General features: G+C 29.9%; 2 protein-coding genes across 2 annotated transcripts in view; one reads left to right on the forward strand and one right to left on the reverse strand.

The window, feature by feature from the left end:
- LOC143082286 (cysteine--tRNA ligase, cytoplasmic-like) overlaps positions 1 to 15,852 on the forward strand; it is a 193,836-nt gene that overhangs the window by 5,842 nt on the left and 172,142 nt on the right. The gene's annotated exons all lie outside the window — the stretch shown is intronic.
- Positions 3,187 to 15,852, reverse strand: part of LOC143082289 (uncharacterized) — a 91,784-nt gene continuing 79,118 nt past the window's right edge. The window contains exons 4-7 of the mRNA XM_076257911.1: positions 12,915 to 13,044; positions 12,333 to 12,509; positions 4,096 to 4,274; positions 3,187 to 3,695 (exon numbers count right to left, since the gene is read on the reverse strand). Of these exons, the coding sequence (XP_076114026.1) occupies positions 3,393 to 3,695; positions 4,096 to 4,274; positions 12,333 to 12,509; positions 12,915 to 13,044 (789 nt within the window). The 3' untranslated portion in view covers positions 3,187 to 3,392. The remainder of the gene's footprint in view (positions 3,696 to 4,095; positions 4,275 to 12,332; positions 12,510 to 12,914; positions 13,045 to 15,852) is intronic.

Consider the following 15,852-nt stretch of genomic DNA (forward strand, 5'->3'; position numbering starts at 1 on the left):
TCAGTACATTACACAAGATGCACCAACACAAATGACATGGCCTTGTAAAATGTTAGAGGTCACTTTGGGAGGCCTTGTAAAATGTTAGAGGTCACTTTGGGAGGCCTTGTAAAATGTTAGAGGTCACTTTGGATCCTTTTATAGCTGACCATACAGTATGGATTTTTCTCATTGTTGAAGTCTTTACAGTTGCCTATTATTGCTTTTTTTTTTTTCAATTTTTCATATTTTTTTTCATTATGCTTAAAAAGATAATGACTTGGTATTTGTTCTATAGCTTACACCATAACAACTTAAAGATCAAGTTAGCGTTTTGTTCGAGTACAAGGAATGTTGAACTGATAGGGGACTATGTATTGCCATGTAATACTCTCAAAATGCTTGTCAAATCTGTATAAAGGCAGCTAGAATAAACAGAAAACATATTTAAGATTTTATGATATAATTTTATTTGAATCTCTTATCATTTACAACATTTTTTCCACAATTTGTGTACAAATTTCAAACAAATATACATTAACAAAGTTGTACACTCAAACTATGTATTCACACACCTCCCATGTACACAATTACACATCCATCACATACCATTAACCATTCCCATACCACACACCAACAAGCACACTAACAAGCACACATATAAAACAAGAAGTGTATTTACTCTATTAAGCTTGAGCAACACACATAACAAAATATAAAACAAGAAATGTCAACTATATTTATAGAAAATAAGTCATCATATGTAAAGCTTTGTGATCCTAAAAGTTACGTAAAGGACTTGTTGTTTTATTATAAAAAAAACTTTGAAGTTTTATTTAACTTCGCGTTTATTGATCAATACAGCTCTACAAATCCTACAGAAAGAAAACAAAGACTATTTCAGTGTTTGAGAAAGATGTCTTAGACTAAACAAACTACCTTTACTTGTATCACAAAATCTACTTTGAAAAATATCTTTTATACCTAATACTGTGGATTCATTTATTTTCGTGGATATCAATTTTCGTGGATTGAAGAAAATAAACATTTTCGTGGATATCTAAATTCGTGGTTTCCTGATTTCTATGTACAAAGCCTATAGAAAATTTGCATTTAGTTGAACATATGAATTCGTGGTTCACCTGTACCCACGAAACCGACGAAAATTGGTATCCAACGAATAATAATGAATCCACAGTATGTGTCCCAATGTTTGCATGCTGCAAGATGACAGATTTGAATAATGATGTACTGTTTTAATTTTCCATTTAAAAATTTACTGTGATGACACCAAGTTTTAAATTTAGATTCTACTTAGAACAGTTTTGATTGGTTCTAGCAGACAAAATGGCAGAAAATTGAAATATGAATAGCTAACATTTAAAAGTATGTTACCATTTACAGGTAAATTCGATGAGGATGATAAAAATTCTCAACTTTCTGAAGAAATCTCACGTGAAACATTGACAAGCATGCAAAAACTGGGACTTCACGAATACACATACCATAGTTCACACTCTCTGCTGTTGATTTTTGGACAATAAGTTAAGGCATGTATAAATCACCAAGTAAAAGAACGCACACTAAAGATGAATACAGACATGTTAATGAGATGTTGTATCACAAATCTATGCTTTAATGAGAGGAATGATTATAAATGGCCTAAAAATAGCAAGAAAACTAACGTAAAGTAAAGAAAACATGCACTTTGACCTGATTTCTTTTTACATGTCTTTTTGTACACCATTTCTAGGTAGATATTTTCATTGGCCTTAGCTATGGGATACAAGTGAGACAAATGACCAACTTTAATTGGGATTCTGTAACTCTTGATACAAGATATATACCTTTCCCATTAAGCTTACAGAGATATTTCTTTCTGGTTATTGCAATAACATAAGGTGTGTGTTACCTGTACTTGAAAGTCTTTGTTCTATGAAAATCTTCTGAAAACTCTCAATAAAAATATGTAAAACATGTTAATTTCAGAGAATAAAGATCTAGAAAAACCCAGCACCCAGACAAGCTTGAAACATTTCATAGACTTTTATTGAATATTTGTTTTTAAAAAAGGTATAATAATTTATTCTTGGACTTATTTACATAAATGAAATAATACAATCATGATTACCTATTTTTTAACCTATCATTGATAACCAATGTTTTTGACTGTAAACTAAATGAGGTCATTTATTCATCATATGTAGAAATGGGGGAAATAACACTTATGTACCACATAAAATGATTTGAACAAAATCATGCATAGGATTAGAAACCATGTATCATTTAATAGTTATAAAAAGTGAGCACAAACAAACATTATAGGGCACTTGAGGAGTACAAAATACAAAAAAGGTGGCACCATACTTTGATCAAACTTTACAGTTGTACATACCAGATTCAAATCATCTCCCTGATTTTTTTTTATGAATTCAATGATATATGGGAGATAACTCTGTGAAATGATTTCATGTGAAGGGAGATAACTCTGTAAAATGACTTCATGTTGAGGGATGTAACTTAACATTAACACAGTGACAGTGAATGGATAAAATGATGTGCAACAGTTATGAAAATACATTTAGAAGCACCATGGTATCTGTATAATATGACAGTTAAAGCTCAAATGGAACCTCAGTGTTTGTGGGTGGTTAATATAGAAGCCTACTTTTAGTCACAAACTTCTAGAAATACCAGTCATTACAATAGAGATATTTTTATCTGTGTGGCTTATTTTTCAAAAATAGTCAAATGAAAGGATGAGAATAAGTTTGATAAGTACAATGCTAATTTTTAAAACAAATTCAATATCAAATCCATTTTAACTGTCAACAAATTTTAACACACAGTATGTGCATTGGAAAATACAATGTATGAAGGAAATGAGATAAGTTACAATGAAAATGTGGTTTGATTTTGATAGACAACAGATCAGTGGAAATGCTGTAAAATTTACTGCAATTGGTAACAGGTAATTCAAGTCATAAGATTTTCTCTTTCCAGAAAATATTTTTTTCAAATTGCACAATTTGTTCATATTTTGGTCTACAATCTTTTAAGAACCAACCCATTGAAATGGGGTTAAAAGAGAAGACCTAAAACGATTTAAAAACATTCATTTAGACTGATGATTGTTAAGTAGAATAAGATGATATTCACAGTTTTGACTTGTTATGTTCAGGAAAATGACAAAAATGTTTTTTGATACTTGCTAATGTATTAAGTATAAATTTGACATCTTATAACTGACTTTTATTCTCTCTGCCAGAAATGGAATTCATAATGGTAAGGGGAAATCACTCTAAATGGAACCTGACAATGATTGTTTTCAATTAGAGTTACTCCCCCTCTGTCATCAATAAAAATATAATTATTTAACAAAGAAAAACAGCAATAAAAAGTGGCTAATATGGTCACAATTGTAAAATATGATAGCAAGATAAAATAATTAAAACAATAAGAGTGTAATGTAAGGTGTTTCGACTGGAAACATTGTCTGTATTTCTATCTGCGTTTATAATATGATTATCTCTGTAACCAGTCTTATAAGTTATTTTATCTGGCTTTCTTGTTGAAGTTGGTCTTTGCTGTGGCCTTTGTATAATTTTACACAACATTGTATCAGAATTTGGATCTTTTAACCAAATATGAATTCCAAACACTTGGAAATTTTCATTAAACATACACGGTGGTAACTTGCTTGTGTCGAAGGTAAACTGAAAAGAAGAAAAAAAACGTGGTTAGATATAGAAAGCTAGTAATCGAGGAAAAACTAGTATTTTCTGATGTTATTCTTAAATCAAAGTTTGCATCAAATACTTTAAACTTACACTGCTACATATTTGCTTACCACATATCAGATGTATTCTAAACTATAAAAAGGAATTAAGAATATGTAATAGCTGTTAAATAAAACATTGCTGACAAAAAGCCAAGAAAATCAGAGATTTTTCAATATGTAAAGTAAACTTTCCCAAAAATATGGACATAATTTTTCAGTAGATTTCAATTTTTACGCTGCTGTTGGGTTGCTACCTATAATATATAACCACACACATTTCTTTAATCAGCTCTTAAATTAAAAGCAGTTTAAAATATAAAAAAAACTTTATTTACCTGATATGTCTCAGGACGTAATTTAAACCAAGACAAATCTGATTGACTACTGTCGAGGGCAAATCCTTGGAATGACCAACCAAAAGCTCCCAGTTTACCCTCACTGTCATACATTAGGAATACAGGGTAAATTTTCTCACAGGGTAAACTTCTTGATAAGTTGTAGAAATAGTGAGTACCTGAAAAAAAGAAAACAAAATATAGTTATTGTTTAAGACGAATAAAAAGAGATGTAGAGAATATGTAAATAAAGATGAATAGTTGGTACAAATGTACATATTTTTCAGCCTTAAAGTTTATCTAGAATTAAAGCTGAATTAAATTTCTAAAATTTTGGGGGGAGGGGGTGGTCGAATATGCGCACCAAACCATGGCAGAATAATCAGTCCGTTGATTGTGGCCATTACCTGGCAGAAGCAGAAGCAGAAGCAGAAGCAGAAGCAGAATCTATGGTAAACTTTAACAAAATTGTTGTCAGACATTTAGTTTTTACGCTCAATTACTTGTAAGGATGAAATTTTACTAAGACTGCTGACACTCATCAGCTGACCACTAGGAAATTTGGTTTATTGGAAAGAGAGAGAGAAAAGTTGGGCAAACAAATTAGAGTGTTTTGTGAATACATCAGCAACCTCTTTTTAAGAGCGCTACTCTAGTTATGATGTGATTTATTTTAACAACAACTCAACTTTAATGGTTGAGTTGTGGTTGTTAAAAAACAATCACATTATAACTAGAGTATCAGGAACAGGATAAATGTTATAAATATAGTTACAATCCCACCCCTCAAAAAAAAAAAAAAAAATCGAAAAATGTACATGTAATTTTTGGGGTGCTTTATAGCTTGCTGTTTTCAGTGTGAGCCAAGGCTTTGTGTTGAAGACTGTACTTTTACCTACTTTAACAAATTGTGACGTGGACGAAAGAGTTGTCTCATTGGCACTCATACCAGATTTTATTATATCTATATAATAGAAAAGAATCTTAGTGATTTTGTTTTTGCTAATAATACAGCCAACGTTTTAATAAGTTACTTGAAGGGAAAGATGTACTTTACGCTGCTCACCATGCGATCAGAATAACCAATGTTAACTGCTTTACACAAGTCCTCTGGGGAAAAATGTGATGACATAGAAAATTAGTTATGAAATATTGAAATATTATGGATCACTTGCATTTTCATTAGATAATGTAAATTTTTTATTTTGAAACATTGTCAAATAATTCATTAGTTGTCAAGGGAAAATGGGTAAAAACAATTTATTCCATACTTATAGAAAGATTTATGACTTGTAGTGAAAGGTACAAGATTTTATATTACAAATTCCCTAAAGATCTATAGATTATATATAGAAAACAATGCATTTATTGAAAATATCAACAAAATTGCTCCTAGGCAGCTTTTCTATCCTTCCTTAATTACAATGACAATACCTAAAACTACTTGCTTTGTAATATTTCATCTGGAACATAATTGAAAAAATGACTTCAAACGAAAAGATATCGCACATATTGTAATAAATATGTTAAACACTACACAGTTACAAATGCTTTTGGCTTTTTAATGATAGAATAATTTAATCCGTTTGACTTTTTAAGTACTGCATAAATACTAAATATATTAATTCTCTTAAATTGCTTCTGTGATTAGGTTTTAAATGTGAAAATGATGTATTTAAATTCTACATCTACAGAGCCTGTAGCTTAACTGATTTGAAAATGATCACATTATTTTTTGAATTTTTGATTTTACGTAACTTGAGGCTGTATGGATGAATCCAGAGTGAAAACATATGGAAATTCTTGTCATTTGTGGGTTTGAATTATTTATTTATGGCCTTTGGCTGAAAGCTTTTAAAAATGATTAAACTGTATTTTTCATTTTATGATTTTAAACTATTTTTGATGCCTTTCTCGATAACTATACTACTGAGAATAAGAAATTGAAAATATAAAACAAGTCTATTTTGTCTCTGAAGCTTGTAGTTGACAAATGCTGGAGTATGATTGGTTGAACACAATATAAGAACACAACTAACTGAAAAGTGGGAAATATCAAATGAAGATTTGAAGACACAAACTAAATTTTCCTCATAGAATTATACAGAAATGTAGCATTAATATTACGCTAAAAGTTGTCAGTTGAATATATTTTATAATAAATAGCTCAAAAAAGACTCAACTTAAAGCTTGCTTCAGAATTCATAGAAAAATGGTTTGCACTGTAAACTAACTTGAATATTTTACAAGATGTTTGTGGAGCAGAAACTTAGTTTAAGCCCATTTGAGAATTATTGGCACAGTATAGTGTTGGTTCTTGATTGAAGTTATGGAGACAGAAATAAAAGTTTTATTACTCCTTTTGGTTGTAACATATAAAGTTGAGAGACTTAAAATGTGTCTAAGATACAATAATACTATTTTTTATCCTGCTTAAAAAACAAACTTTTGAAACCCAATTGCTCATCCTTTTATATCTAACAGTCCTTATATTGGAATATGACTATTCCTAATATACAATTTGTGCCTTCATGAAAAGTCAATCAAGAAACTTACAAATCAAATATTTATTAAACTGTAGATTACAAATTTGATTGAGACTAGATCCACAATATTAATAAGTTTAATATATGTAGGTGTACTAAAAAGAAGTTATACCAAACTGATCTATATTAGGTACAACCTTACACTGAAATATCATGTCAACTGGCTTTAGACTAAAGACATCTATATTAAATAGATATTGTATTCCTCTAAAATGTCACATCTAATTAGCAATCTTAGAAATCATAATGAAATCTTTGTACTTTATATGACTCATCTTTGTTATTAAGAAGCTTATTACTTATTGATGAAGACATATAGATGAAAACTTTTATCTGATGATGATTACAGTCTACTTTTTCATATGTTGAAAAGTTTATTTCTTTGTGTCGTGGCTGTAAAAATAGGTGAAATTAGGGAAGTTATGATCTTCAAATCTCATTTCATTTCATATTGTCTTGTTTTTATGGGAAATCTGAGAAATTTTTAATGATTTTTCATGTAATCTGAATTTTATGATAGAGTTTCATATTGCGGCAAATAATTGATGGTTAATAAGCATCATCTTTATGATTTTTACAAAATAAGTTCACCAATCAGAAATATTGATGGTCGTGGAAGAAAGGTTAATGCCAGTTAAAAGTACTGAGGTAGAATCTTATAGGGAAAAGAAATTCATTGCAATTTGTGACATTATCATCCCTCGATAGTTGTAAACTTTCCACGATCTACCTAAAGATTTATACTTGGAATAATCTTTAATCCAATGCACTGCTGAGATCTGGATTTTAATGCCAGCATTTAGATAAATAGAATCATAAAAACTTAGAATGAGAAGAAAGACCTAATGCCTTCTTTAAAGTGCTGTAGAATAATGGGTACTGAGGGACTAAAGTTCTAGTAGACTCAGGTGTTTGTTATCTGATTAGTCCCTGGTGAACATAATCTGTAGATGTCAACAACATGTTTTTGATTCGTCCCTTATGCAGATTATCTTTAAAAGTTAATGGGTAAGAAAGGATTTCAAGACAAACTTGAACTATGTATAGCACTTTTCAACTATTTTGAAATTTCTATATCATATTTATCAACTATTGTCAATATTGTAACATCCTAGCTGTACTACACATTGTACATCTATGACAACACCTGAACTATAAAGATAACCTATGTAGGCAAAACTCACTCCAGCTTAGCTCTGTTGGTGAAGTGCAAAGCCAAAGGGAAAAAAAACAATGGTTTAGTTCTGAAAAGTGGTTTGACAGGGATTAAGGAAAGAAAATTATGTTCCATTGGAAAAATGATATGCTTAATATGGCCTTATATGCAAATGTTTTGCCTATCCTTGCAACACATTACAGATTTCTAATGTTGAAACTTTAGATGAGACAAATGTTGATAGACCAAATGTTCAAATGAGAATCTGAAAGTTTCTATTAAAAAATGCAGAGTTGACTTTATAGTCAAGGTCCTGATTTTCTTTTTGAATCTGTATTAACAAGGGACTAATGTCAATTTATTTAATAAAAACAAAAGTTATTCACATCAAAAGCCAAACATTTAAAGAGTTTTTATATTACTATCTTCAACCTTATAGTATCTACTGATTGATATTAGTCTGCAAGGTACCAGTTGTAATGATACACAAAAAAGTCATCATCTTACTAAATTAGTTTTTTGGAATAATTAGCTTCATGAAATATTAAAATTAATTACGAGAATCAACATAGGAATTGTTTATACAGCATTTTTCTATTTGCTTACGAAGTGATTATCCACAAAACTATTTACATAGCTTTTTCAATCTTTTTACCCCCAAAAGTAAAAAAAATGGAAAGAACATTGGGTCAAAATGATCAATAGTTTGATTTGTATAACACTATACCAGACTATATGCATGTTATAAGATTAGTACTGAGAGTCTATAAGAAATTTCACCATTTAATAAAGCCACAGGAAACACAGAAAGAAGATGTCTGCCTTGTCTAATGTGTGTTGACAGATGAATGATTTGTGATGAAATTCAAGATTATTACATCATTTCATAAAAAGTATTTTGACATTTTCTTCCTTTCTATTAATAATTGATTCGCTAATTGTTGTCAAAACAATGAAATATTTAGATAATTTTTTCAAAGATCTTTATGATTTGGGAACACTTGATAACGTTATAAAGGTCTTATGCATCTCACATTCAGCAATGGTAGAAAATGAAAAATTATGTGAAGGAATATGATTTGTGAATTGCGGCTGATTACATTGGGCAGATGGTTTCCCCCGTAATTGGATGAGGCTAATTAATTTAAGTCTTAGTATGACCGACGTCCAAAAAGATGACTTTAAAAAATGGTAATGGCGAACCAGCTGTACGATTTGTAATTGATACATCGTTCCATTTTTGATTGGTTGAGAAATCGTGATAATTGGTTTTAAGGTGTTATCAGGTCTAATAACTGTTATTAAGACATTGATAAAAATCATTCATATCACTTTTGTATTCTTTTCATCAACTTTGTGTTTTGAGGGCACATTTATAAAACCTTTTGTTCCACGAAACTTTTGAATTAATTTTAGTAAAGTGACCACCCCAATCGGTTTGTAAATTAGATTTAACATCCTATTGGTATTCATCAATGTCTATTTGACGTCGAGTGTTTAGTAGCGATATATAATTTGCTGTTGGGCATTGAACATATCTTGTCAACTCGCCATTCATTTAGATATCACAGGCACACGTTCTTTCATTTAGGTTATTAATTAGGGGTCTAATATTTTTTGAAAAGTCAATGTTGTGTTGGTCGAGTGTAAACAAGGAAAAGACGGACATATGTTAATAGTGCGGAATATGACAGTGTCGACTACGGTTAACATAATTTTAGGCCAAATTTGTTATTTTACCTGGATATAAGGATAATTCTAGTTTCAACTTTTATCAAATCAGGAAAATTATAAGGATGATTCTATTTGCAACTTTTATCAAATCAGGAAAATTTATTTAATCTTAGAATACAATTTCTACTATTTAAGCAGAACTTTTGTTTTTGAGTTGTTTTCTCATTTACTTTTGCATTGCAGTTTCCTTTTATTAGTATTTTATCTTTCTTGTAAAAAAGGTTTGTATAATTAACTTATTTTAAGTTTTGTTGTTGTATAGAATAACAAATGGAGATTAACTGCAAACTATGTTGTCATCATCAAGACTGCCGTAAAACTAATTAAATTTCAGAATAAGTTGTAAATCTTAGTTTATTAAAGTTTGACTAATGGTGATTAAATCTTACTTTGAAAAATGAAGTGTTACCTAAAGGCAACATTTGAATTTTCAGTTTATAGTGTTAATTTCATGTAGAAGTGTCGTTACCACGATTTTTAATTTGATTAACACTATGATCATGTGTTTCATACTTTTAACATGCCTCAGTTTCCTTAAAAAGTATCACACTTTCTTTTAAAGCAGATTTTCAAGTAAATCTAACATGCAACAAATGCATATTTTGTTGACTTTATGTGTTCATACATCAGTTTAAAAGAATGAGGTACCATAGATTAAAGCTGAAAAATTTGTTTTATCAGAAGAAGCTGAGACGATGCTTGTGAAATTTTAATTTTTACAAGGATGTGAAGTGTAATTGCCAATAAGACAACTTTATCCACCAGAGAACAAATGGTGTAGTGATAAGCAACTTTATCCTGATTTAGAGTAATTTCTCGCAATTTGATTGGCTGATATTGTCCTAATAAATTTCAGTACATTTTTTTATCACGTCAATTGGAGTTATCTCCCTTATTTATTACGTCAATTGGAATTATCTCCCTTATACCATTGACCTAATAAAAAAAATTGAGTTGCTTTATAGTCATAATATTTTTATTTTTTCACAGCTTTAGATTAAATATCTATAATATATTATTGATATTGTCCTAAAATAGAATTTGAATATAATAATATGTAATATAACAAAATCAGGATAAATTCGTTACACAGTGTTCAGTTGTCCTAATACGGAATTTATCGGGTCAATAAAATTCATATCGGGTTTGGCTTCGCCTCACCCGATATGAATTTTATTGACCCGATAAATTCTCGTATTAGGACAATTGCACACTGTGTAACTAATATTATGTCACCAAAGATCTTCAAAAATGAGCAAAACCCTAAAAATAGTCTACTCCAAAGGGCCTCAATATGACAAAATGTGAAACAATTTGAATTTAGAACACCAACAGACGGAGCAAAAACTGCAGACAAATATCAGGGTGGTCTAGAGCTTTTAGTTGACTGGTATAATATATTTTTTATTAAGTCTGTGCATGACACGTGATAAATATGCTGTAAGGTAAATAAATCAACCTCTGAAATCGTTGACATATTTCTTCAAATCAGTAAAATAATCATATCCTTTTAAACCAGATATTCAGTTGATGACATCACTTAAGATATCAATTTATTGTAAGTTACATCAGATCATTTGTATGACCTGAATCAATTTATTTTCTGCCATAGTGACTTTTGTCAATGATAACTACACACTAATCACGTCAATTTGTGTACTTTTGCATGAGTTATTTTCGTGTTTCATTACATTGCTACCTAAGCTTTCTATGATGTTATACAGGTAAAGTCTATTTCTATCGGGAGCAAGTCTATAGAAAGTCAATATAATTATAATTATCTTACAACAAAGGCAATAATGGGCACCCCTGGTGTTCAGCTACTGCGATTTCGATATTCATTTTCTGCACCGCAGTGAATATATTTTCATATTGTAACGTATTCTTATTCATTTAGTACTTAAGTCGACAGTAGTTAAGTTTAACTAAATAAGGTAGATTGGTGTGGATTTAAATAGATGTTTGTATAAATTGAGTAACAGACCTACAACAGATGGTCTTGAGCCATCCTTTTTCGCAGATGGCTGAAAAAAAAACACATTTGAGGTTTTCCTTTCAGTAGAAATTTGACTTTAATCAACTAGTCCAAATGGATATAAATGTTTATCAGTCTTAATGTATTTTAAATTTTCTTAACAAGAAAAAACTGTCACTAACCAAAACCAGTCATTATTTTTATTTTTGCTAATTAAATTTTAAGAAGAGTAAGAATTATGAGCAGGCTTTGTCTAGACGTAGGATTACACTGCTGTTAAAGCTATTGATTAAGGTAAACCAAAGTTCATAGAATAAGTGGGTTTCACAAAATCTATGTGAAGGCTGTGATTTACATGTATAACTTCATTCCATACTAATATAAATGATGGTAAATAGAATATAGAACTGCAAGAAAATACATAGGCCGTTAGTTTTCCTCGTGTGAATAGTTTTACATCTGTCATTTTGGGTCCTTTTATAGCTGACTATGCGGTATGGGCTTTGTTCATTTTTGAAGGCTGTACGTTGACTTAGTATTGTTAATTTCTGTGTCATTTGGTCTCTTGTGGAAAGATGTCTCATTGGCACTTACTCTAACAAATACAATGCCTGATGATTACTTTGTTTTTCCTGTAAGTCCTTTATTTAATGTCAACTAAATGCTGTGACTGATGGGATGAACAAAATAACTAGTAAATATCAAAAAAATAACAGAAGAAATTATACTTTGTGCAAAATGACATAACACAGATGATTTTTCAGCCATTTTTCATCCACAAAGATTCAATAAAGTTATTATTGATACAATATTATTAATAACTTACCCATTCTAGGTACACATGTACCCTGGACCCACATTGGACCAAGTTGTTTTGATTCTAATGGTATAGACATATGATTAACTATGGGGTCAAGTCCTGTTTGTATATAAAGCCCTTTGCCTGTCTGTATATGGTGTTTGGCTATAGGATTGCACACTAATTGAGGATGTTTGAAATAAGCTGGAATAAAACATAAGATATCATTTATTAGTCTGTATTTGTATTTTAAAAATAAGTAAATTAAAATACCATTTACTACCCTACTTTTTGAAAATCTAGTTTATTTAAAGTTAATTATTTGATGAAACTGAAGAAAAATATAATATCTAGAGACAAATTTCTGGTGCTAATTATTATACTGAGGAAAAAATAAACTCAAATTACAGATGAAAGCTATCCCTACTTCAATAAAAAGAGATACATTTTATATGTGCATGTTCCAAGTCAACAGCAACCTGTTATTAAGTGGTTGTTGTTTTTTGCTGTTGATCATATGTTTTGAAGAAAAAAATAAATACAATGTTAAAAGCTATCACAACTTCAATAAAGAAAGATAACTCTATGAAAAAAAGGTAGATAACTCACCTGTAATTGTATAAAATGTTCTTCCAGGTTCATGTGGGTCACGACCATATATCAAAGGAGGCATGATATCATAAGGTGGTAAAGCTATTGATTCATTTAGTGAGTTATAACCTTTCATATAAGCTGGAATCTGAAATCATACGCAAATTGTCAAAAAATGAAATTACATGTATACACAAACTGTCAAAAATATGTGAATATAGAAATAAAGTTTTTTATGTAAATACAGAGGTCTCGTAAATACAGGTTTTTGATTAAGCCTGGGTTTGATTTAGACAGGTTTCTTAGTTTAATCAGGGTTCAGTTAAGATGTGGTTCCTTATATTGTGTTTCATTGTATTTCATTGTTGAGCAATCTATCTATTACATTTTTGGTCTCAATTTTACATGCACAGTAAATACAACAAATATTCCATTAATATTATATGGTATAATATTGTTCAAATGTAGTAAACTTTTTACCTTTAAAAAAACTATTTGATGATGATTAAATGTGTAGTGGTACATGACAACTGAAAAATGTATTTTTATGATTATTGCTATGGTTAATATGTGAAAAAGGTCGTGGTATGATTGGTATGACCTTGGGGACTGGTTTCTATTCGAAATAATGTTACCCTTGATAAAAAGCTTGACCCTATAAGTACATCTTGGGATACCAGTAATTGATTCCAGGGAGCCTTTTAAGTGATTACAGTTTGGTGATGGATGTCTAAAGTTACAAAAGTTCAACAAAAATCATTAATGTTTTATTATGTTTTTACTAATTTTAGATGAAGTTAAGAAATTTATAGGAACAATACAAAATATGTTTTGATAAATTGAGAATTGAAATGGGGAATGTGTCAAAGAGACAACAACCCAACAAAGAGCAGAAAACAAATGTGTTAGATATTGATTTAAAATTATAAGAGTAAAGAATAAGAATAAGAATTTATTAGTCTAATCAGGAACCCATAAAGGGCATCATTTTACATCAATATTATGTACATACTAGTTATGAGTTGATGCATTTTCCGGCTCTTAGGTCAGGTTACGTTGTCTCTTTGACACATTCCCTATTACCATTCTCAATTTTATTAAAGAGTACTTAGAAAACATATGACCTTTCGTGGTGTTTCGCTTAAAATATCTAAATTTTGCACATTTCAAGCTATGTCATATCTAATGTTCTGATTTGGTTTTGATGATAATGACAGCAAGAATAAAACAGTTTTAACCTTCATTGCAAGTTTGCACTAAGATGCCATGATATTGTAGGTGTTTTGAATTACCAAAAGGAAGTACATGTAAAACAGAATCAAATGTCAGTAGTGTGAGAAAGGCATTACAAATTAAGATGGAATCATAAAACTGTGATGTTTTAAATCCTATACATTGATTCTGAGTTTGTGAACATTGATATTCTGTGAGGAAAGCTGTAAAACAGCCAGTAAATGTCAAGCAGAGAGTGTCTTAATATGGAGAACTCTTGTCCTTATCAAAGGATGTATAAAAGAAATAAGTGATTTGAAAAGATTCTGTAGAAAGGAAGTGTCTCCAAGGGGAGATAAATCCATTTTATGAAACAAATTAATTACTGATTAGCACTTATAAAAAGTTTATCCCTTAAAAGGTTGAACTCTGAATCTCTGTATCTTTTATAAAATCATGTAAAATAAGTTGTAAAGAAATAATCTATTAAAAAAATGTCGTGCAGCTGGCTGATTTGAGTAAAAAGCTCCTCCACTGTTCAAACAACCTTTCTCTATGTTAAACATAGATATTTTAAAGTTACTGTTAATATATTATTTAATTCAAATATTGACAGTGTATGCAGAAGAGACGTCCTTCTATTTGTACGTTTTGCTGTATAAATATTTAAAATGTGCTTAAAGTGCTCACAGTATTGTATACAAATTTACATAAAAATATAACCATTCACAGGGACAATATTGTTCTCTTTATTTTTTTTTTTTATCAAATATTTAACTTGGGTAAATAAAAAAATTGGAAGACTTGATCAATTAATTGAAATTTTAGAAATTTCTATTTTACAGGGCAGACTGACTTTTTAAGTCAACAATTTTGCTGTCATAAATGATCATAAATGGATAGAGGCTATATAGATGCCTTTGTATGCTGACTATTCTTCCATTGTATTGTGAAAGTCAGCACTAAATGGCATTGGTACTGTTTCCAGTTAACAAAGTCATGGTTCATGATGCTAGTTTCTATTTCACTGAGTTAAATGAAATGAACATTGCTGGGCTCTAATAGCAGTGTCCCTTGGTCTAACTTAGCAAATGGATGTATTTGAGTTGAAATGTTTTATAACAGTGACTAAGTCACTAAATGAACAATTCAATGTTCCTGATTCATTGCAGTGACTAAGTCTAAATGAACTGTTGACCATTTGTGGCTAATGTTAATAACTACATCTAGATTTAAAGCCCTTAGTATTTAATAACAGTAAAGCAATTTTAACATTTTCAATAGATAATGAATAAATTTCCAGAAAAAAAATATAGAACTGATATATTGGTTATAAATATTTCAGATAATGATTATTATTTTATTTTATAGTACTGTATATTAATGAAGAAGAAATGCACGAAGCTAACACACAATTAAAATTCACCTACTTTACAAACATCGAATTCAGAATATACATTTCAATAATTTCTCTAAGGATATTTTAAATGTGATAGATTTTTCATTTTATCCCACTCAACTTCTGGTGTAAATTTAATGAACAACATTTTAAACCTCTTAAAATTAAACAAATTCTGTCATGAATTGGTTTTCATTCAATTTTCACAAAGCATCAGTAAACAGGATTGCATGTCTTTCACGTCATCTGTCCAACGTTCATTTAAGAAATCAATCCAAGAAATTGCTGCTTTTTGTTTTAAACCATATTTTTATCAATGTCAGTTGATTGTTTTAAGTTTGCATG

Source organism: Mytilus galloprovincialis, chromosome 7 (assembly GCF_965363235.1).
Source record: "Mytilus galloprovincialis chromosome 7, xbMytGall1.hap1.1, whole genome shotgun sequence".
Classification (NCBI taxonomy): domain Eukaryota; kingdom Metazoa; phylum Mollusca; class Bivalvia; order Mytilida; family Mytilidae; genus Mytilus; species Mytilus galloprovincialis.